Here is a 22047-nt window from a genome sequence, read left to right on the forward strand (position 1 = left end):
TTTGCAAACTTTCAGCCTATTGCAAAATTTCATATTGGGTACACACATGGACATCTTCCCCATCAACAGGGGCAGATGTCCACATTGGTGACCCGTGGCTGGGGAAAGCTTTTTCCCTGCTCGAGAGCACCTGAGCCCTCCCTGAGGCTCTCCCAGAGAGAGTTCCTTCCATCACAGTCCGGAAGTTCTCCCCTGACAGCTGTCCCTCCAGTTCATGTCCTTCCTCTACAGTGAAAGTTGCCCCTTAGCAAATGTGCATGGGTGGCCCTTGGTTTCCGGTATCTGGGAAATGTTTACCTGGGAGTCAGAAGTCAGTGTTCCTTGGCAATGGTGTCCCTCTTTCCCTTGAGGGGCTCTTTTCCAAACCCGAGCAGGGCTTTTGTTATCGTTGGTGTTTGGTGCTGGTGATTGATCCCAGCAGTGCTGTACCACTGAGCTACTTCCCTAGCCCTCTATTTTTCATTTTGAGCAGGGCCTTGCTAAGTTGTCCAGGCTGGCTTGGAATTTGTGATCCTCCTACCTCCGACTCCCATGTCGCTAGAATTATAGGCATGTGCCACTGCACCTGAACTGAGCTTGTTTTTACTCCTTTCTCCTCCTCTTCCCCAGCCATGTGGTCACCAAGTTGTGCCAGATCTGCCTCCCCATCCCCATCCTTCCTCTCTACTACATGCTGACTGGGCCCACTCCAGGACAAGGGAGGGTTAGTCCTTCCTGCAGCTTTTCTCTCTGTGGCCAGGAGGCACTCCATATTTCTCTCCCTCACAAAAATGTTCTTTTAAAGAATGTCCTCAAAAACCTGACTCCCTCCCACTTATCTTTGCTTGCTCCCGGATGAGACTTGCAATAAGACCCCACTCCATCTGGCCTGTTGTGGTCTGAGGTCAAGGACTTCCAGAATCCATGTTGGAACCTAATTCCTGATGTGCTAGTATTAGGAGATGAGGCCTTTGGGAAAATGATGGCTTTGTCCTTGTAAACGGGTAGTGCCCTTGTGAAGGAGGCTTAAGGGAGCTGCCTTGCCTCTCCACCAGGAGGACACAGCGAGAGGTGCCATCTATGAAGCAGAGAGCAGTCTTCAGAAACCCTGAATCTGGGGCATCTTGATTGTGGACTTCCTGGCCTCCAGAACTGTAAGAAAAAAATTCCATAATTTATAAATTACCGAGGCTAAGGTTTTTGTTACAATAGCAGTTATGGACTAAGAAATGGTCTTTGATTCAAGAAATAATGTTGCTTTCAGATTGCCAGAATCATTTTTGCTAATTGTTTAACTAAATAAAAATAAAGAAACCCTAAGAAAAAACAGAAATTATTCCTACATTTACTCTAGTGGCAATGAGGTTGAAAATCTGACTTATACATTTTGTCAGTGGTATTGTGACTTGTGAATTATCCATGAATGTCATGGGTTGGTTTCTGCACAGTATCAGGGCCCTGGAACTTTCTGATATTTAACTTATGTTCTCAGTTACTGTGACATTATTTCCACTGTGGGAGATACAGATAAGTGTTAGAGTCTGAACACAAAGTCCCCTCTTATTCTCAGGGCCCAGGATGACCACTGTGGACAGGCTAGCAGGACTGCTTATCGGTCCTCCTTCTGACACTGCTCTGAGCCCAGAGCACTTGGCATGGTGAGCTTTCCACGCGGTGACCCCCAGCCCTCTGGTTTTCCTCGTGTTCAGCGCTGCATGAGCATTCCCTTTGCTGGCTACTGCGCATCCCAAGGTGTGTACGTGACTGCCTGCTGTTGTCACTTCCCCCTCATCAGACATTCCTCCCCCCAAGCTTTGCCATTTGAAGTGACACCTGCTCCCGTACTCCTGTGGCAGGGTGCCAATGACCACTGCCAAGCCACTGTGAGGTCTGCTCCAGGTTCCCCCCAAGGTGCAGGGCAAGGGAGCCAGACCTGAGCCTCTCCTGCTTACAGAGGGACACAGGGGTGGGCACCAAACAAAATACTCACTGGGAAGCAAGATGGTAGCAGGCCCTGTCGGCGTCAGTCAGTACTAAGGAGACAGGCGAAATGTTGATCTTGTTTCCATCGTCATGACAACAGAGAAAACGGCCTCATTGATTTCTTGGCGACTCCTCTGCCACTACTCGAGTGTTTCACACTGGCGCTTTTTAATGGCCTTCCAGATGTGTATGATTCCCCTCGCTATTAAGAATTTCACCTAGTGAAACAGGGATTCTGCAGAGCTGGTCCTCGGTTGCAGAGGGAGGGCTGGAGGCCTGCTTTTGTTCATCTCTTGTCTCCAGGCCTGGGCAAAGGCCCAGCCAGAGGGCGCCCGGCATTCAGTCAGTCCTGATGTGTGACCACAGAGCACGCATTATTTTCCCTGCACAATTAGTACATTTCATTATAGAGGAAAACATGAAAGACAGATAAGCAAAGGAGAAAAATGAAACAACTGAATTCTTACCACACAGAGAATTTTTTATCATTTTGGGTTAATGCCTGTGCTCTGGATACTTTCTGAAAATAGATATTTGACCTGCATAATTACTTACATGTAAACATTATTTTATACATTCATGCATTTACACACCCATACTGTTATCAACAAATAGGATCATGTTATGCCTGCAATTTTTGGCAAGGTTTTAATTTCATGTCTTGGGGGACATACTGAGGATTGACCCCAGGACCTTGCACATGCTAGGCAAGTGCCCTAGTGAGCTGCATCCTCAGTCCTTAATATTTTATTTTGAAACAGAGTCTTGCTAAGTTACCCAGGTTGGCCTTGAACTTGAGATCTTCCTACCACAGCCTCCCCAGCAGCTGGGTTGACAGGCATGCACCACCACAGCCTGTTGCACTAATAGTGTTTGACAGCTGTAGAATGTTCTATCAGGTTCCATCATGGCTGACTTAACTGTGTCCCACTCCATGTCCCTGGAATTGATTCTAAGCTTTCACTCTGAGGAGCAGGGGTGGTCTGAGGGTGACTGTAGGAGTCACCCGCATGTCCCTGAGAAGCCCTGGGCTGCCTCCCGCGGTGCACCAACACGGCTCTGCGTTCCACCTGGGAATCTGGCAGGTGAAATGAGCGTCTCCACGTGGGACTTCACCGGTGACTCCCATCAGGTTGGCCATGTTTTGCCTGTCTCTGAGTGCAGGTCTTCCCTGTCTGTAGGAGCCCTGATGCATCAGTGGGAGCAACCCTGGCTGGTGACACAGGTGGGAGAGATGTCCCCCCTTGCCTTTCAACTTTGCCAGTGGTGGCCTCTCACTGCAGAGATGTTTGACGTTGTCGAGTGGCCAACTTGTATTGTCTCTTCCCCCATGCGGCCAGTGGCAGCCTCCTCCTGCTCACACCTTTCATCTTTATTAGTCACACATCTGGGTCTCATCTGGTGTTCCGTGCAACGCAGCCTGTAGGAGAGGTGGTGCCTCCCCGGAGACTCATGGCCTCCCTCTGCCCTCACCTCCACGCTGTTCAGGGCTGAGGATCTCTTTCCAGATACCTGAAAAGACACCTCGTGGCTTCAGTTGTCCTGGGAGACACTTGAACATCTGTCAGGATAATCCCCCCTTCCTTCAAAGCACGCTGGCAGTGCCGATGATGACACTTGCAACATCCCTCGGAGCACCCCAGAGACAGCCCAGCTGTGCTTCCGACTGGCATGGTCGGAGTGGCAGTGCCGGTGGGGTGAGAAGACTCGGGCTCTCCCAGGCGAACTTTGGCATGGCTCTGGAGCCCCCACATTGTCTGGTTGAACCTTGTAAGGTTCTGGGAGTGCTGGGCACTTCCTCAGTGTCCCCTCAGAGAACACAGTGTGGCTGGCCATGCGTTTGAATTTGCTACATGACCTATCACAGGTCCCTGCAGATGCTGGTGAAAGGTACAAAAGCTGGTCTCCCTTCTTGGGGGGACATGCCCCACCCCCAACTGGGAGCTCTGTGTCCAGGGAAGATGAGAGAAAGGACGTTGAGTCTACCCAGTATGTCGGATGCTGTGGACTGAACATGTCTTCCCAATTCATATTGAGACCCTGTCCCTGGTGGTGGTGTTAGGAAGTGGAGTGTTTGGAAGCCCCTCATTATCGGAATTAGAGCCTGGACTCTTAATCTGACAGAACTTTGACCTTGAACTTCCAGGACTGGGGTGTGGCTCAGTGGTAGAATGCTCGCCTAGCATGCGTGAGGCCCTGGGTTCCATCCCCGGCACCAAGATAATAATAAAACCATGGTCTTGGACTCGCTGCCTCCAGAACTGAAACACACGTTCATGTTGTGTGTCAGCCCTTGCTGAGGCACTTGGTCATGGAAGCACAGACTCATGCCTGCCAGGCGAGGCATCTTGCTGGCTCCTGTGTGGTTTGGGAGGGACCCCTCCCTCTGCCTGTGACGGAGAGCACTCTAACTGCTCAGCATGTTCCCAGGTCTCCTTTGCGTTTTCCTGGTTCCTACCAGGTTCTATTGACAAAGGTAAGATGACCTCCATCCCTTCACTCTCACAGTGCCTTAAGGTTTGGCTGACCATTTTGAGGGGATGCCCCGTTGTTTTACCACATGCCTGATGTTGGTCTAAATGCTCAATGGGTAAGCCCGTTACAGTGCATTCATATTATGGGATACAGGGCTGGGGAGATAGCTCAGTCGGTAGAGTGCTTGCCTTGCAAGCACAAGGCCCTGAGTTCGATCCCCAGTATCACAAAAAAAAAGTACAATGGCTTTCGTATTATGGGATACCAAAGGACCATTTCAACTACACTCCAGGAAAAAGTTTAACGATTTGGCAGAATGTTTACATGTAGGTGGAGACAAATAGAGTACGTATTCCTCAATCCAGATTTCAAAAGAAAAACAAAAGTACTTGCTTCACCCTTCAGGCCTCACTCTTCTGTCCACCTGCGAGCACCTGATCTCTACAGACATCCTGTGCAGTCTCCCCACCCGGGAGGGTCTGTCCTCCTGACCTGGGCTCTCTGGATTGGTGTCTTGTCCCAGGGGCCGCTGGACAAGGGTAGGTGTGTTCCTCCTGGCCCCACCCTTCCCCACCCCCCGGAGCACACCGTCTGCCAGCACCCTGCGTGCCCGTTAGGTGCCTGTCCCGTCTCTCAGGAGGAAGTCTGCTCCGTGAGGGCAAGCACTGTGTCTGGCTTTTCTTTCCTGCATCCCTAGGGCTTGAAATTGGCTTGACAGAAGTTTGCCCCTTTAACACAATACGTCTGCAAGATTGTCTGGGTTGTTTACAAGGGGCAGCTCCTATAAACTCCTGGCTTCTGTGGCAGTTAGCATCTGTGCTCTAGGGCCTGCGCTGTGCTCGCCTCTCAGCGGGGCATCCATGGGGAAACTGTCCACTGCGAAGCTCAGGCTCTGTTTGGGTGGGGCCAACAGGTGTGAAATCAGGCTGCAGATCACATGGCAAGTGTCTGTGAAGTTCCAGCCTCCCAGGGCCCCAAAGGCAGTCTTCCAACCACAAGCAGTTCTTGTCCCGAATGCCACATTCCTGGTCCTCTCTCACAGGCCATGGCCTGCAACGCCATGGTTCTGGGGCTCAGCCTTCCCGCCTGTGGCCTGTCCCTATGCACCTGTTCTACCCCAGGAGGACGCCTGAGTTTCTGGTCACAACATTCTTTTTCCTGAGAGAGGAGTGCGTCTCTAGCCACTCTGTGTGACTTCCATGCCCTCAGTGTGAGGAGCTTCCATTCTTGCCTCAGTGACGGTGGCTAGTCTTGCCATGGGCTCCACCCACAGGACAGGACACCACAGAAGTCCCGTCCAAGAGTTACACAGCTGCCCCAAAAGAAACAGCGGAGAAGTGCAAGGGCCTTCCCATAGGAGGGCAGCAGAAGCCCCGGGGGCCAGCAAGAGTCCTCTTACTATGTGTGCCCTGGCCTGTGTGCTCCTGCCACTCTCAGAGGTAGGTTCCCGAGGTCCCTGTGCCCCAAAGGAAGTCCCTTTCAGTCAGGGACCACACCTGCCCCATGCTGCATGCATGATGAGTTTGTGTCATCTTGTCTTAGACTGATTATGAGTGAGTTTCCAAGGAGCCCACAGGCTGCAGCACCCAGTTAGAAACACCCGAGTCCTGGTGTGCAGGCTGAGGGTGGGACTGCAGGGGAGGAGCTGGTGCCTCTGCCTAGTCCCATCGCCCAAGGTCGGGACGTTCTTCTCCTTATCACTGATGCAATCCCGTGACCACGTGGAACCTTACACTAAGAACATCAGGACACAGTGGCACAACCTGGGCAGCAACTTAGTGAGACCCTGTCCCCCCCCAAAAAAAAAAATGAATTGGGGATGTAGCTCAGTGGTAAAGCACCCTTGGGTTCAATCCCCAGTACCAAAAAGCAAACAAATGATTCACTAGTGGCATTTGCCTGTAATCTCAGCTACTCGGGAGCAAAGGCAGAAGGAGGACTGCAAATTCAAGGCCAATCTGGGCAACTTAGCATGGCCCTGCCTCAAAAATTAAAACACACACACACACACACACACACACACACACACATTCACAAAAAACTTTAAAAATGGGCTGAGTTGTTGCTCAGTGTTATAGCACTGGTGGGCAGACTGTCAGGTCCTCAGCAGGGGTCCTCAGGCTGTTATCTTAGAGCCAAAGGCCATGAAGGACCCTCTCCTTGGGTCTCGTCTTCCACCATGCCCAGCTGCCCCAGTTGAACAGAGTCTCCTCCTGAGCATTGGGTCACACATGGCTGGCTCACAGAGGGATGTCTCTGCCTTCCACAACACTCATCTGGAACCCACTGTGCACAGGAGGCTGAACACAGCCTCATATTCGAGTGCACAAGATGACAGTGCCAACAATAGGTTTGTCAGTTATGTCAGTTACTCTGGTTCCATGTACTACCTGCCCACTTGGAAACCCACGGGGGTTCGGTGTCCCTACGGCCTGTCTCAACATCTACAGACTCAGTGGTGCATGCATGGGTTTTCTGGGCTGCCTCCCTGCCCTGGAGAAGAATCTAAACATTTCCACCATAGCAATTACTCGGGCAATGCTAGCCCTGCCTCCTTCCCTTGGCTGTTGCAGAACCTCAAGTGCCTCAGTTTCCTCCTCTGTAAAATGGGGATGGGCACTGAGAACTCCCAACTGTGCCTGGCACAGGGGAGGGGCACAGCTCAACGGTGGCAAGCCCTGATGTGCACGGCTTAGTCACCCCACATTTCCTCCCTTGACCCTGGCTGTACTGCTTGCCTGGCGCACACAGACACAACGCGTCAGGCGGCCCATTCATGTGCTTGCAATTGCACCCCCATCCCGTCCCCACACTGCATGCCAAGTGCTGAAGTCAGTGGATGCCTGTCCTCTGCCCTCACATCAAAGGCAGCCTGTCCTCACTGGGGCTGCTGAGCCTCTCTGAACACAGCCCCCCAACCTCTTAGGTACGAGTCCCACAGGCGCTCTGCTGGCCCCAGAGGGCCGCAGTGTAAGACAATACCCCCGTCAGCTGGCCATAGACAGACAGACCCTCATGGCTTTCAGCTGTACCACCCTGAAGGAGCCGGGAACATGTGGGAAACACAAGTCCCTTGTTCTTTCCAAAGTGGGACCCTGGCTTCAAGCGCTCGCAGCTGTTTGCAGCTCAGATCCTGGAGTTGCAGAGGGAGCCAGCAGCACCAGCTTTTGCTGGAGAAAATGCTAACAGTGGGACTGCTGTGGTAAACCCCAAGGACAGGGAAAGACAGCTGGTTCAAAGCCGATTGGCTTGGGCCCGGATCGTTTCAATAAAACCACGGGTAGCCAGCAACACAGCCCAGCCACAGGAGCAGGAGAAGCTGTGGATACAAAGAAACAAGACAGGAGGGAAGAGCTTTTCCTGTCTGTTGACTTTGACCACAGACACCACCAAAAGGATCCCAGAAGGGTGGGAAGGGATGCCCCTGAACCTAGGTGTCCTGTCCACAGGCCATGTCCATGGTCCCTAGCCCGCTGGGCCCGGGTGGGCAGCTCTGGAGGTTGCCTTTTGTTGGCACTGCCATCTCCAGTCAGAAGGGGCTCTGCCCTCACATAGAGATTTGTTCTCATGATCCAACCAGAACAGCCCTGCTGAATTCGAGGAGGCTGGATAGGGGCAGAACGCTGCAGAGGGGACCTGGGAGGACAGTCCGTTCCGAGCCTGCCCGGGTGTCGCGAGTGGGCTGGCAGCAACCGCCAGCCACGCCTGGGCCCTGCCACAGTCCTGCGACCACAGCACAAGGCGCACAAGGGACACAGGCGGGTGGGTGGCGTCTTCAGGTCGTGAAGGGGACCCAGCGCTCTGGGGCTCTGTGCAGGGACACGCGTGGCGGCAGCGCTCCGGAGGCAACGAGGGGGGCACTGGGGTGCGCGGCGGCAGGGCTGCGCCGAGGCCCGGTGCTGCGGGCACGGGGTCCGTCCGGGGACAATGAGCGTCCTGCGGGATGCCGCAGCGCGGCAGCCCAGCAGGACAGCGCGCGGACCCCGCGGACCCCGCCACCGGGGTCCCCAGCGGCCCTCGCGGCCGTGCGGGGGAGCGGAGCGGGCGCGCGCCGGGCGGGGCCTGTGCGCAGGCGCGCGCTCCCGCGGCCGGCGGCGGGCGCGCGCGGCACCTCACTTCCGGCGCGCGGCGATTGGGCGCGGGGCGCGAGCCCGGCCGGCTTGGCCAATCGGCGGAGGCGCGCGGCGGGGCGGGCGCGGCCGCAGCCTGGACGCCGCCCGCGGGCCTGCCGCTGCCCGCCGGCCCCGCCGGCAGCCATGTGACCGCGCCGCCGCCCTCTGCGCGCCCGGCCCGCCCGCTGCCGCGCGCCCGCGGCCGGCGCAGCCCCAGGCCGCCGAGGGACGGCGGGGCCGGCGCCATGGCCGAGCGGGGCCGCCTCGGCCTCCCCGGCGCGCCCGGCGCGCTCAACACGCCGGTGCCCATGAACCTGTTCGCCACCTGGGAGGTGGACGGCTCCAGCCCCAGCTGCGTGCCCAGGTACACCGCCCGCGCGCGCCGCGCTTTGTCCGCGCGCACCTGCCCGCGCCGGGGCCTGCAGCCCGGCCGGGACCCCGCGCCCCCAGCGGGCGCCGGGCGGGTTGTGGGGCCGCTGCCCGGGCGGCGCTGCTCGGCCCCGCTGCTCGCCTGGCTTGCGCCCAGCCTGCTGCGCCTTGACACCTGCCTCCCGGTGCGGGCCGGTGGAGTGGACTTGGGGTGCTCGCCCACCCCTCCGGGCACCTCAGATTTCCCGTCGCGTCCCGCGGCACTGTCAAACCTCAGCGGCCTGGGAGGGACCGTCAGGCGCAGTGTCCCGAGGACGCGCCAACTTGGGACCACAACGTAGCCCCTGTGCGGAGGGTCTCCAGCTTCGTGGGGCGGGGCGGGCGGGCGGACGGGCGGTCCGTCCGCCCGCCCTCTTCCTACCTGTGTGGCCGTGTGCCTGGTCTTGCAGAGACATCTCCTGAATCAATACTGCTCTTTGCCTGGAGTTGTTAATTTTGCCATTGCAAAAGGCTTGCTGCCCTCCTCACGGTAGGCGACCGCCCACTCGGCCAGTGGTGAGGACTGGACAAGGTTTACCCACGGGCCAGTGCTGGGGCCAGCCACACTTCACGTGGACTTGCGGCCACCCGCCCCCTGTTTTCTCCCGCACAGCTTGAAACTTTTGTGACTTCTGCTTGGTTTGCTCAGGGAGCTCCCAGGCTGAGGGGGCACAGAGCTCTTCCCAAGGGCAGTCCCCAGTCTGAGTGTGGGGTGAGGCTTTTCCCCGGGACAGGTGAGGGTGAGTGGACCTCTCAGCGGGCACCTCAGGAGTGCCATTGGGCATGGGATATGGCCAGTGTGCCGTGGAGGAGACCCCAGAAGCCAGTAGGGCTTGCTTCTGTGGAGCTGTGTTCTGCAGGTGGGCTTCAGGCAGGCCTGCTGCACTCTACTTTGGCTCCTTCAACAGGTCTTTCTGAACCCCGTGTTGAGGATGCAGAGGGCACAGTTTGCCCTCTTGGTGTTACGACCTCAGGACTTTGTTCCCCTGTGGAAAGATGCTTAGCAGGATTTCTGCACCTGGTGAGGCTCCTGGAGGGCTTGGTTTCCATGGAAGACCTGAAGATCAGCATTGGCCTCAGAACCACACTCTGCAGTGACTCTGGGGCCACCTTGCCCTGGCATCAAGCTCCACACCCAGGGGCCATGCTGAACCTTCTCATCCCCGCACTCCCCCTGACTGCCTCACGGCTGTCACCGCCAACCCATGGACCTGCTGTGCTGGCTGTTGGCTCTCCCTGAGCCGTTCCCCACTCTGCTGAGCACCCCGAGTGCATCACAGGCAGGGCACAGATTTGCTGTACCTCTTCAGCAGCCTCCCAGGCTCCCCAAATGAGGAGCAAAGTATGTGTGCAGAAATGTATGTGTGCGTTTCATGGTGCTGGGGACTGGATCCAGGCCTTGAACATTCGAGGAAAGTGTCCTACCACTGAGCTATACCCCTAGCCCCTGCCTGCCTAGTTTTGAGCTGTGGTCTTGCTCTGTTGCTCAGACTGTTGTTGAACAGGCCTGAGTTCAAGCCACCCTCCTGCCTCGGCCTCCTGAGTAGCTGGGACTACAGGTGCACACCACCATGCCTGCTAGTACTGAAGCCAGTGTGTGGTGGGGCCACTGGGAAGTGGGCTCTGTTCTTGTGGGTCTAGAACGTTGTGGGTTTTTTTTTTTTTGTTGTTGTTGTTTTTTTCCTGGTTACAGGGGATTGAACTCACGGGCACTTGACACTGAGCCACATCCCCAGCCCTATTTTGTATTTTATTTAGAGACAGGGTCTCACCGAGTTGCTTAGCATCTCACTTTTGCTGAGGCTGGCTTTGAACTTGTGATCCTCCTGCTTCACCCTCCTCAGCCACTGGGATTACAGGTGTGTGCCACTGCGCCTGGCTTAGAAAGCTGCCCTTGAGAGGGGAAGCTGTGGCGTCAGGGCAGAGGATGCTGAGTAGGATGGGCACGGGGTAGCTGGGCAGAGTGGGGATGGCTGGTGCGGGCAGCCTGGTACTGGGCTGCCTCTGCAGTGTGCAGCTGAGGGGGCTGGGTGAGCACAGCAGATGGTGCACACTCCTGACTTGTGCACTGTCCAGTGGGTTGTGCTTGCACCCCTGTGCACACATCCTGGACAGCTTCTGGGCACTTTCTGCTGGTCCTTCTCACTTCTGGCTTTGACCCAGTCTTTGGCTTTCTGAGCTGCACCTGTGCTGGTGGTTGTGGATGTGTTCATTGCTGCATAGTATTCACCAGAATAACGCCCTGATTTTGCTTCCCTCTCTTTACCTTTGGCTTGTTTTCAGTTTGGGGTTGATTATGTCCCTGCTGCTGTGGATCTTCTTGAGCCTGTGTCCTGCATGGTTCTCTTCCTGCAGACCTACTCCAGTGTGGGTCTCTCAGTGGTAGGCTTTAGAGGTGTGGGGCATGTGCATGCCAAGAGGTCCTGCTCAGGGCTTCCCAGAGCTGTGTCAGCTCCACCCCCAGCAGTGGATGAGACTCCCCATGGCTCTGCGGTCTTGCCAACACACGTTTGACTTTTGTTTTATTTTATTTTATTGCAGTACTGGGAAATGAACCCAGGGTGCTTTATTACTGAATATCTCAGTCCTTTTTTTTTTTATTTTGAGACAGGGTCTTGCTAAGTTCCTGAGGCTGGCCTCGAATGTGTGATCCTCCTGCCTCAACCTCCCATGTTGCTGGGATTACAGGCGTGTGCCACGGTGCTACGCAACCATCTTTCGATTTTAATTTTAATTTCTTTGATTATGAATCTAGGCCATTTTGTGTCCTTGTCAGTGGGATTCCTGTTCATTTCGTTTGTTGTTTTTATTTGTCTTTTTTTTACTTGGTCCTCAGCAGCTTCTACGGGGAATGGTACTCTTTTTCCAGCCACCAGTGTTAGAGTGCTCTTCCAGTTTCCAGGGTCTTTCTGCCTGCCGTGGATGTGCCTCTGGGGCTAGCCGCGGGTCGTTGTCCTGTGTTGGCTTGGGTGCTGCTCTTATTTCAGTTCTCCTTCCTTCCCAGAGGTAGCAGGAGAATTCTTTGTCCCCAGGGATCTTTGTGCCAGGGACCTAGAGGCCGTGATGGGAGGGAGGGCCCAGTGTCCAGGTATTTGCCCAGGCGACTGCTGGCCGACAGCATTGCAGTCGTGCCTCCTCTGGGGGCTGTGCTGTGGCATGCGGCAGTGGGCGCCTGCCTCCCAGAGCCTCCCTGCCGCTGCTGGGGTGCCCAGAGTGCCCCGGTGGTCCGCGTGCGGTACGCGTCCCCACCCGCCTCCAGCAGTCTCCCCATCTTGGGCCCTTGCACTTCACTGCCCACTCGCTTTCCTTTCACGTCGAGGGTCACTGATTAATCTTTGAACTTTGTGCTCCTGAAATGCGCCTTCATCGGCATGCGTGTGAGCTTCTGCAGATCCTGCCTGCTTCCCTGGCTCGTTGAGGGAAGGTGCTGCAGGCGCATTCACGTGTGCCAGGAGTGGTAGGTGTGTGCTTGTGGGGGCACCGAGAAGGTATGTGCCTGGAGGGGCCTGTGCCTCCCTGGTCAGCCCCTGTGCCTCCCGCTCCCCCCAGGAGCAGTGCCAGCTGTCCAGAAGGCCGTGTGCGGCAGGCCGATGCTGCCCTGGCCCTTCCTTCCCCTGTGTCACAGTGTTCACTTGCGAGAGGGACCCCGCCTGGTCGGGCTGCACCTGTTGGTGGGCCCTGGGGCTCTTCCCAGTTGGGGCTGTGCTGTTGCTCTATGGTTTTTTGTGGATGGCTGTTCTTACTTCTTGGTGACAACTGGCTGCAGGGTGGGTGTGACTGACCCTAGGAAAGCCGCAGTTCTGAGATGGGGACCATCTCCCACTCTTGCCAGCAGTCTAACTTGCGTGTTCCCATTTCCCCCATTCTGGTGGCTGTGAGGTGCTTGTCAGCAGCTGCGGGCCAAGCCGGGCTGAGCCGGGCCGAGCTGGGCTGAGCGCTGCTTCCTGGCCGTGGACTCTTCCTTGTGAGGCCAGAGAGGCTTTGCCTCTGTTTGGGTGAAGGGTTCTCGTGGTGTTGGCTGCCTGGACCACTTGTGCTCTACCCTGGCCTTGGTTTGCCCCTTACTTCCTCCTTGTGGGTTTTGTTTAGAGACAGGGTCTCACTGGGCTGCCCAGGCTGGTGTCGGACTGGACTCAAGGGGCCTCCCACCGCAGCCTCTGCAGTAGTGGGACCACAGGCTCACGTCAGCCACACCGGGGTGTGGTCTTTGTGGATGAGCAGGTTTGGTAAAGTCCAGTGTTGCAGTTAGTGACTTCCGTGTCTTGCCTAAGCAATCTCAAGGTCATGAAAACTGCTTTTCTGTTTCTTCTAGAAGCTTTTTATGACTTTGGCTTTTGTGTTTGATTGTGTTACTCATCTTGGCCTCACGGGACTATGGCCGGAGGCAGGGTTTTAAGTGCCCAAGTGACTTTTTAGTGACTGAGTTGCACATAGCCGCCCGTGCTCTGTGGTGGGGTCCTTGACCCCAGGGCAGGTGGAGGGCATGGCCCTGCTGTCCTGAGAGTGCCCATCCTCAGGGCTCTTGAGAGCTGCGTAGATCCTGCCATGGCCATGCGAATCCTGAGCTAGACCTACACCTGTACACTCGCATTTTACATGTTATAGTAAAAGCAAGCTTTTCATCATGCTCACTGCTGAAGTGTAGAAAGTCAGCTGATTGATGGCTTTTGCAGTCCTGGGGTTGGGACTCAGGGACGTGTGCATGCTGGGCAAGGGCTTCACCACTGAGCCACATCCCCAGCCCCCAGTTTATGTGGGCTGCCTGGGCCCAAAGCCACCATTTAAACTCTTTGTTGTTTGTTTCTTTGAGCCAGCTTCTCTCCATGGCTGGCCTTCAGTTGATTTTTTTTTTAACCCAGGGGAACTTCACCACTGAGCCACGTCCCCAGCCCTTTTCATATTTTATTTTGAGACAGGGTCTCCCTCAGTTGCATAGGGCCTCAATAAGTTGCTGAGGCTGGCTTTGAACTTGGATCCTCCTGCTCAGCCTCCTGCCCCTGGGGTCACAGGCGTGTGCCACCACGCCCATCGTTAGTTGATTTTGTGTGTGTGTGTGTTTGTACTGTTATCTTCATCCTGCAGATGACAGCCAAGGCTTAGGATAAGTGACCTACCCCGAGGTAAGGAACACAAGCCACAAATGGCAGCTAAACTCTCAAATCTCAGCGACTGAGCCAGGAGTCACTTCTCATTCACATCAAGTTCAGTCTGCTCTGGGGTGTCGGTCAGCTCTCCTCAGGTGGGAGGGGAAGCCCTCAGCCTCCATCCCTCCGTGCTTCTGCCTCCTCTGGAGCCTGGGTGTTCCTCTGAAACCTCTGCATGGAAGAGCAAGGATGGCTTTTAGGGGCAGGAACGAGCAGGCAAGCCGCAAGGCAACTTCGTCTCGGCCCATGTTCTGTGGGTCAGGTCCTGCCGGCTGTTGACCGTTCACTGTTCGGGCACCGGGTGATGCAGGCTGACTGTGTGTCCTGGACTTCGGGTGATCTGACTATTTCTTAACCTCGTGGCTTGCCTGTGCACAATTTGCATTTTCTAGGTGCTTGTCTTTTGCAGATGGAGACTTGGTTTCCCAGCCCTCAGACCCCTTGCTCCACTGTCCTCGCTGTCCCTGCTCTGCATAGTGGCCGTGCCTCCTTTTGTTCTACCTGAAGGAGAGCTGACATGCTGTTCTGTCTGGTTGTCATCTTCCTTTCTGGCCCTGAGCTGAGCAGGCGCCTTCTGCTGCATCTGGTGCAGCTGGATTCACTTGGAATTGTTTGTTCCTAGATGTCTGGGAGAATTCACCTGTAAAATATCTACCTTATCTGAGGAAAATCTAACTGTGGACCCCATGTGTTTCATGGCTACAGAATGCCGTTTCCCTCCCAGTTCTGGATCACATTCTAAGAATTCGTTGGTTCGCCAGCTCCTCGGGTTCACTGGCATGACGCTGTCTACGATGGGCTGTCTTCTGTGTCTCAGGGTCTGGGTGCCGTCTCCCTGTAGTTCTCACACTGGTCATTCATGCGTGTGGACCTCTGTTCCAGATCCGTCTGACCAATGGGCCAAGTTTTTTTTTTTTTTTTTTTTTTGGTGGTACTGGGGGTTAAACCCAGGGCCTTGCACATGGTAGGTAAGCACTTTGGGTTTCCCTGGTTCGTTTCTGATTCAGTTCTGTTGTGGCCAGAGAAGGGATGAGTGAGAGAGCGGACCTTTGCTCCGAGGCGCAGGAGAACAGTTCTCACGTGTGCTCTGTGGTACTCAGCGCGTGTGTGGTGCTGCTGGTGCAGGGTCTGCCATCTTCCTTTAGATGTGTTCTGCACGTCCGTTTCTATCTCAGAAGCAGGTTAAAATCTAATCTGAGGGCAGATCCGTCTTTCTCTTGCGGTTCAGCTTCTGCTCTGTGCATCCTGAGGCTGTCATTAGGCATAGGTGTGTAGGATTTTGGTACCTTCTAGGGGTATGGAACGCTTGACGTGGGACTCTGTAAATTGAGCTGCTTTAGACTTAACGTTGACTCTGATGAGGAGGTGGGCTTTCTTCTGGACAGTAGTATTTGCCTGGTACACTTAAAAAGCTGTAGATGGACAGCACGCTTTTATTTTATTTATTTATTTTTATGTGGTGCTGAGGATCGAACCCAGTGCCTCACCCGTGTGAGGCAAGCGCTCTGCCCCTGAGCCCCAGCCCAGCCCTTCCCTGGTGCGTTTTTTAAGTTTTCCTCTGAACTGTTCCTGTATTGCCTTAGGTGCTGGCTGTGCATGTGGTTGTGCGGGTGGCTCTACATTCTGTCCTCATCCCGACCTCCATCCTTGTTTTTGTGTATGCTAGGTGAGTGCTCTCCAAGAGGAGCCACCGCTTCAGCTTCATCCTTGTTTTTATGTATGTATGTATTTTTTTTTTTTTTTTTGTTTCCTGAGGATTGAACCCAGGGGTGCTCTACCACTGAGCCACACCCCCAGTCCTTTTTATTTTTTGATAGGGTTTCACTAAGTCCCCAGGCTGGCCTCAGTCTCGTGACTCTCCTGCTTCAGCCTCCTGAGTAGGGATCACAGGCCTGGCCAGCACGCGTCCGGTCCTTGTTTGGGCTGACCTGCGGGTCCCTCGGTCCAGCTGGTTGCTGCTGGATCTGCGTCCGCTGTTTGGTTCTGGGCTTTTGCATCTGGCCGGCTTTCGTCCGCTTCCCCTTGGCCTCAGCCGTCTCCCCTGCTCCTGGCGGAGGTTGTCACCGCTCCTGTTCCCTCGGGGCTAACCTTAGGCACCTGGGTGCTGTTGCAGTGAGAGTAGCCGCTGGTGTGCCGGCCTCCCTGCCTCCACAGCTCTCAGTCTGGCTCCTGCCCTCCTGCAGCACTCGCTGGCCTTGGAGCTCACCAGTCTGCTCCCTCCTTCGTCTGGAGCTGCTTGTCTGTCTGCTTTGTCACCACAGGTGTGCTGGCTGTGCACTGACCCGGCTGTGGGGGCAGCAGTGGTCGCGTCTGCACAGTGAGGGCAGCACCCTGCTCTGGCCTAGTGGCTCACTGTGGAGAAGCCAGCTGCCGCCAGCCCGGACTGCTGGAAGGAGGTCAGGTGTGGTGGCACTGTGACCCCTTCCTTGTGACGGCTGCCTGCCGATGTGTCCAAGCACGGGCTTCTCCTGTGGAGCTTGGTGGGCGCTGGGGTCGCTGGGGTCTTCTGCCTTCGCGGGCGGGAGGTTCACGGTTCTGGAGGTTCTCAGCCCCCTTCTCTTTGGTTGTGGTCTGGGCCGTTCTCGCTCACCTCTGCACGCCTGGGCATGTCAGCCCTCCCCCAGATGCTCCTCTGGGGAGGAGTGCAGCGGTCTGAGGGAGGTGACCTGCGGAAGGAGAGAGAAGGAGAGAGGGAAGGAGTCCTGCCTGGGCCGTCTTGGCCTGCGGGCTTGGCACTTCCCGGGCAAGCATCCCCGTGGCAGGAGCTGTCTCTGGAGGTCCTGGGATTTAGAGGAGGGCTGCACCACTGTTGTGAGAGGCCAGGCTTGGTGTGCTCTTCCCCTTCATGGCTCACAGGGCAAGAGTCTGCCGTTAGGACACAGGTTTAGAAAACTGCCTGTGACCACTTCTCTGTCCTTCCCATGGCTGTCTGTGGACCCTCTGCACCCAAACAGGAAGTGGTCCTCCATGGACCTATGCTGTGAGTGCCTGTTTTCCTGAAGTGCTTTGTGCAGAAGCAGTAGCCCAGGTCCACAGGGAGAAAGCGGTGGCCCCTGGTGCCTAGGGAGGAAGTGGTGGCCCAGGTCCCTAGGGAGGAAGTGGTGGTCCATGGTGCCGAGGGAGCAAGTGGTGGCCCATGGTGCCTAGGGAGGAAGCGGTGGTCATTTGTGCCTAGGGAGGAAGTGGTGGCCCATGGTGCCTAGGGAGGAAGTGGTGGCCCATAGTGCCTAGGGAGGAAGCGGTGGTCATTTGTGCCTAGGGAGGAAGTGGTGGCCCAGGTCCCGAGGGAAGAAGTGGTCCATGGTGTCTAGGGAGGAAGTGGTGGCCCAGGTCCCTAGGGAGGGAGCAGTGGTCATTTGTGCCTAGGGAGGAAGTGGTGGCCCATGGTCCCTAGGGAGGAAGTGGTGGCCCATGATGCCTAGGGAGGAAGTGGTGGCCCATGGTGCCTAGGGAGGAAGTGGTGGCCCATGGCACCTAGGAAGGAAGTGGTAGCCTAGGTCCCTAGGGAGGGAGCAGTGGTCATTGTGCCTAGGGAGGAAGTGGTGGCCCAGGTCCCTAGGGAGGAAACAGTGGTCATGGTGCCTAGGGAGGAAGTGGTGGCCCAGGTCCCTAGGGAGGAAACAGTGGTCATGGTGCCTAGGGAGGAAGTGGTGGCCCAGGTCCCTAGGGAGGAAACAGTGGTCATGGTGCCTAGGGAGGAAGTGGTGGCCCATGGTCCCTAGGGAGGAAGTGGTGGCTCATGGTCCCTAGGGAGGAAGTGGTGGCCCATGGTGCCTAGGGAGGAAGTGGTGGTCCATGGTGCCTAGGGAGGAAGTGGTGGCCCATGGTCCCTAGGGAGGAAGTGGTGGCTCATGGTCCCTAGGGAGGAAGTGGTGGCCCATGGTGCCTAGGGAGGAAGTGGTGGTCCATGGTGCCTAGGGAATAAGCGGTGGTCCATGGTGCCTAGGGAGGAAGTGGTGGCCCATGGTCCCTAGGGAGGAAGTGGTGGCTCATGGTCCCTAGGGAGGAAGTGGTGGCCCATGGTGCCTAGGGAGGAAGTGGTGGTCCATGGTGCCTAGGGAATAAGCGGTGGTCCATGGTGCCTAGGGAGGGAGTGGTGGCCCATGGTGCCTAGGGAGGAGGCAGTGGCCCATGGCGCCTAGGGAGGAAGTGGTAGCCCAGGTCCCTAGGGAGGGAACAGTGGTCATGGTGCCTAGGGAGGAAGTGGTGGCCCCTGGTGCCTTGAGAGGTGGTCATGGTCCCTACAGAGTAAGCGGTGGCCCATGGTCCCTACGGAGTAAGCGGTGGCCCATGGTCCCTAGGGAGGGAGTGGTGGTCCATGGTCCCTAGGGAGGGAGTGGTGGTCCATGGTCCCTAGGGAGGGAGTGGTGGTCCATGGTCCCTAGGGAGAAAGTGGTGGTCCATGGTCCCTAGGGAGGGAGTGGTGTCCCATGGTCCCTAGGGAGGGAGTGGTGTCCCATAGTCCCTAGGGAGGGAGTGGTGTCCCATGGTCCCTAGGGAGGAAGCGGTGGTCCATGGTCCCTAGGGAGGGAGCGGTGGTCCATGGTCCCTAGGGAGGGAGCGGTGGCCCAGGTCCCTAGGGAGGGAGCGGTGGCCCAGGTCCCTAGGGAGGGAGCAGTGGTCATGGTGCCTAGGGAGGAGGCGGTGGTCATGGTCCCTAGGGAGGAAGTGGTAGTCCATGGTCCCTAGGGAGGGATCGGTGGTCATGGTGCCTAGGGAGGAGGCGGTGGTCATGGTCCCTAGGAGGGAGTGGTGGCCCAGGTCCCTAGGGAGGAAGTGGTGGTCCATGGTCCCTAGGGAGGGAGCGGTGGTCATGGTGCCTAGGGAGGGAGCAGTGGTCTTGGTGCCTAGGGAGGAACTGGTGGTCATGTTGCCTAGGGAGGAAGCGGTGGCCCCTGGTTCTGAGGGAGGAAGCGGTGGATGCATCCCACTGGATACTTCATGATCTCAGAATAGTGGTGGTGTGTGCGCATAGGCAACCTGAAGCCCCCAGGATTGGCCTGGTGTCCTGTCTGCTCCTTCGACCCCTGAAAGAGCAGGGTGTACATGGGCAGGAATTGGGTGTAGGAAGGCCGGTCCAGAGAGCTGTTCTGTGTCATTTGTAACAGTTGAGATCTCATTGGCTGTGTGGAGGTGGCAGGGCAACATCAATGGATCTTGGTGGCTATTTTGGGAGCCCAAGAGACAGGTGGTGTGACCAGAATTGCTGGTGGCAGAGGAGGGGTGCTGAGGTCCAGGCAGGAAGTGGGTAGTATGGGGAGTGTCAGGGTTGCTGTTCTCCCACACTGTGCTGGACCCTGGCTCATTCCAGTCAGGGGGCTGGTGTCTCGGGTGCAAGTGTGAGTGCTGATTCTTCTCAGTGCCTGGCCAGCTACCATGGATAGCTCCATGGTGGCACTGAGAGGTGGCCCCCAAATTACGAGTGAATGGATTTAGAAACTGAGTTCTCCCCACACTGGGGGTGGATTGGAGTGGTGTGTGAATGGGTCAGAGCCTTGTCCCCTCAGCCCTGGAGATGGGTTGGAGCAGACACAGGTGCTGCTTTGTGTGGGGCGTTCCCGGTGTCTCCGTCGGCAGGTGTCTTACTGAAAGTGGATGGCTCGCTGTCAGCTGAGTGCCTATGGCCAGTGTTTCACCGGAGTGTTGGGGGAGGGCTGGGTGCTGCTCTGGGGTGCTGCGCGCAGGGCCTGTTGATGGGGTGGGCGACCCTTCCACATTCTCAGTGCTCCTCTGCTGGGGAGTTTTCGCTGCAAAGACCTGCCCTGGCCTAGGTCCTCATGACCTGAGTGTCCAGGTGACTGCCATAGGCCCTGTGCTCACCTCGAGGCCAGGGTGCTGCTGTCCACCCCCTGCTGGGATCACTGTGGCTCAGCACCCAAGTCCATGCACCTGCTGTCCTGAGCCCCCCACGCCGTGAACTTCCAGGAACTCAGCTCCTGGTGTCCAGCCTGGCTCTAGACTCCTGCTAACCCAAAGGAGCATGCCTGAAGCCCCCACTCCTGTGCCCACGCCGGCTTCCTTCCCAGCCCTGGCAGGAGCGTTGGGCCCTGTGTGTGGTTCCTCGATGCAGCCACATGGGTGGATGGCAGACTGGTTTGTGGGTGTCATTCACTTCGGGAGTGAGAGGCCGTGGAGGGGCTGGGGTGGCCTCACAGGAGAGCCACGATGGGACGGGGAGGTTAGTGTGGGTCACTGTGACCAGAAGGCCATACTGGGCGCTGCCAACACAGGAAGTCCCTCAGAGGCAGGGTCCACGGCAGCCCGGGGAGCACATGGCAGGCAGGGTGGCCTGGTTGCCTCCACGTGGCTCGCAGCAGCTCTCCAGTTTGCAGGTTCAGGCTTCTTTAATTGGGGGACTGATGCCCCAAGTCGGTCAGCCAGCCATGCTGTTCAGGCCCTTGTGGTTGGTTGGGCTGCCAGGGGCTTTGACTCCATCAGCAGAGAATGTCCCCTCCCTGCACAGGGCAGGGTGGCGCCGGAGGGGCCCCTTCCCATGGCCACAGCGGTGCAGAGAGGAGAGTGGAGGGGGTCCCATATCTGCTGCTGCAGCCGTGTTTCCTGAGGGACTCGCTTGTGGGCTCTGCTCTTTCCTGAGAGGTGCCCGTGGAGTCACTGCCACGCCGGTTTCACGTGCTCAGGTTTCCTCCTGGAGGCCAGTTCCTTGATCCTCCAGGTGCATGATGGCCTTGTTCAGCACCCACTGCCCCCTGGGCCTTGCTGGGTTCAGCAAGGCTCTCAGACATGGGACCTTTCAGCCACTGGTGTCGGGAGCAATGTGGCCTCAGCTGTGTGACCAGCCACCACTGCCCAGAGGCCCAAGGGGACTGGCAGACCAGTCATGGGACAGCGGCCACTACCTGCTGGGGGTCACACAGCTTGGACACTGCTCAAGGACACCGCCGCCGCTCTGCTCTTGGGTTGTCAAAACCCCAATGGGAGTGGGTCCCGAGGGCAATCTCCCCCGTTTTCTCCTCGAGCCCCTGTGGGAGGTTCGTGGCAGCGCAGAGCCTTTCTGCTGAAGGTGCTGCTCACGGCACGTAGGCTGTGCCGCTCTGTTTTCCAGTGAAGCTGTTCGTGTGAAGACTGAAAGGAAAGACTGAGATGGACATGGTGGTCACGCCCGCCATCCCTGGGACTTGGGAGGCAGAGGCAGTATCACAAATTCAAGGGCAGCTTCAGCCACTTAGTGAGACCCTATCCCAAAATAAGAAATGAAAAAGACTGGGGATGTGGCTCAAGGGTAGAGCATCCCTGGGTTCCATCCCTGGGAGGGAGGGAGGACTTGTTTAATTAGACTCACTTACAAGGAGTTCCTAGTGAACTTCCTCTGTGGCATCTTCCAGTTCCTTTAGGAATGAAGAACAGGTGCCTCTTCTCAGTGAGAAGAATGGCACATCTTTGCACGTCACTGAGGTCACCCAGGCAGGGAGGCATCAGAGGTCATTGGATCCAGAGTTACACACTCAGGCATTGAGCTAGTAGAGAATTACAGGTGTTCGGAGCACTCGTGTTTCTCTGTGAGGTGGAGAGCATATGCAGTGGAGCTGGCCTTGGGCCCCACACGTGGCTGGGCATCTGTGTGCATCACAAGCTACCAAGCTGGTACCATTGTACTGCCTCTGCACCTGGGTGGTTAGTGCCAGAGCAAGGGGGCTGAGCAGAAGCCTCTCAGGACCTCGGCGTGAATGGCCATGCTGGCTGCAGATGCCCCACGTCCCCCGGCATGCCCCATGTCCTATCTTCTCCTGGCCTCCCTCGGGTCCTATGCTCCTGGCTTGGCACTTGGAGATTTGCTTCCTGCTGCTGGGCCCTTTCCTACCTAGAGCAGGGCCAGCCTGCTGTCACCTGCCTGCTGCTCACACTCTGAAGACCAGTCTGGCTGGTGGTTGAGCTTGGACCCTGGGGTCCTGGGATTGTGGGGCTATCAGCCGAGTGGCAGGAGGCCG

At 56.8% G+C, this 22047-nt stretch overlaps 1 protein-coding gene across 9 annotated transcripts in view; it reads left to right on the top strand.

Moving 5' to 3' along the window:
* Window positions 1–8694: 8694 nt before the first annotated feature.
* Pacs2 (phosphofurin acidic cluster sorting protein 2) overlaps window positions 8695–22047 on the top strand; it is a 62900-nt gene continuing 49547 nt past the window's right edge. For 3 of the 9 annotated variants that reach the window (XM_047542089.1, XM_047542085.1, XM_047542084.1), the window contains exon 1: window positions 8700–8913. In XM_047542089.1, coding sequence (XP_047398045.1) covers window positions 8795–8913 — 119 coding nt within the window. In that variant the 5' untranslated portion in view covers window positions 8700–8794. Of the gene's footprint in view, window positions 8914–22047 lie in introns of all 9 variants that reach the window. The other 6 variants (XM_047542086.1, XM_047542090.1, XM_047542091.1 and 3 more) reach the window with 4 other exon arrangements.

This window comes from Sciurus carolinensis, chromosome 2 (assembly GCF_902686445.1).
Source record: "Sciurus carolinensis chromosome 2, mSciCar1.2, whole genome shotgun sequence".
NCBI lineage: Eukaryota > Metazoa > Chordata > Mammalia > Rodentia > Sciuridae > Sciurus > Sciurus carolinensis.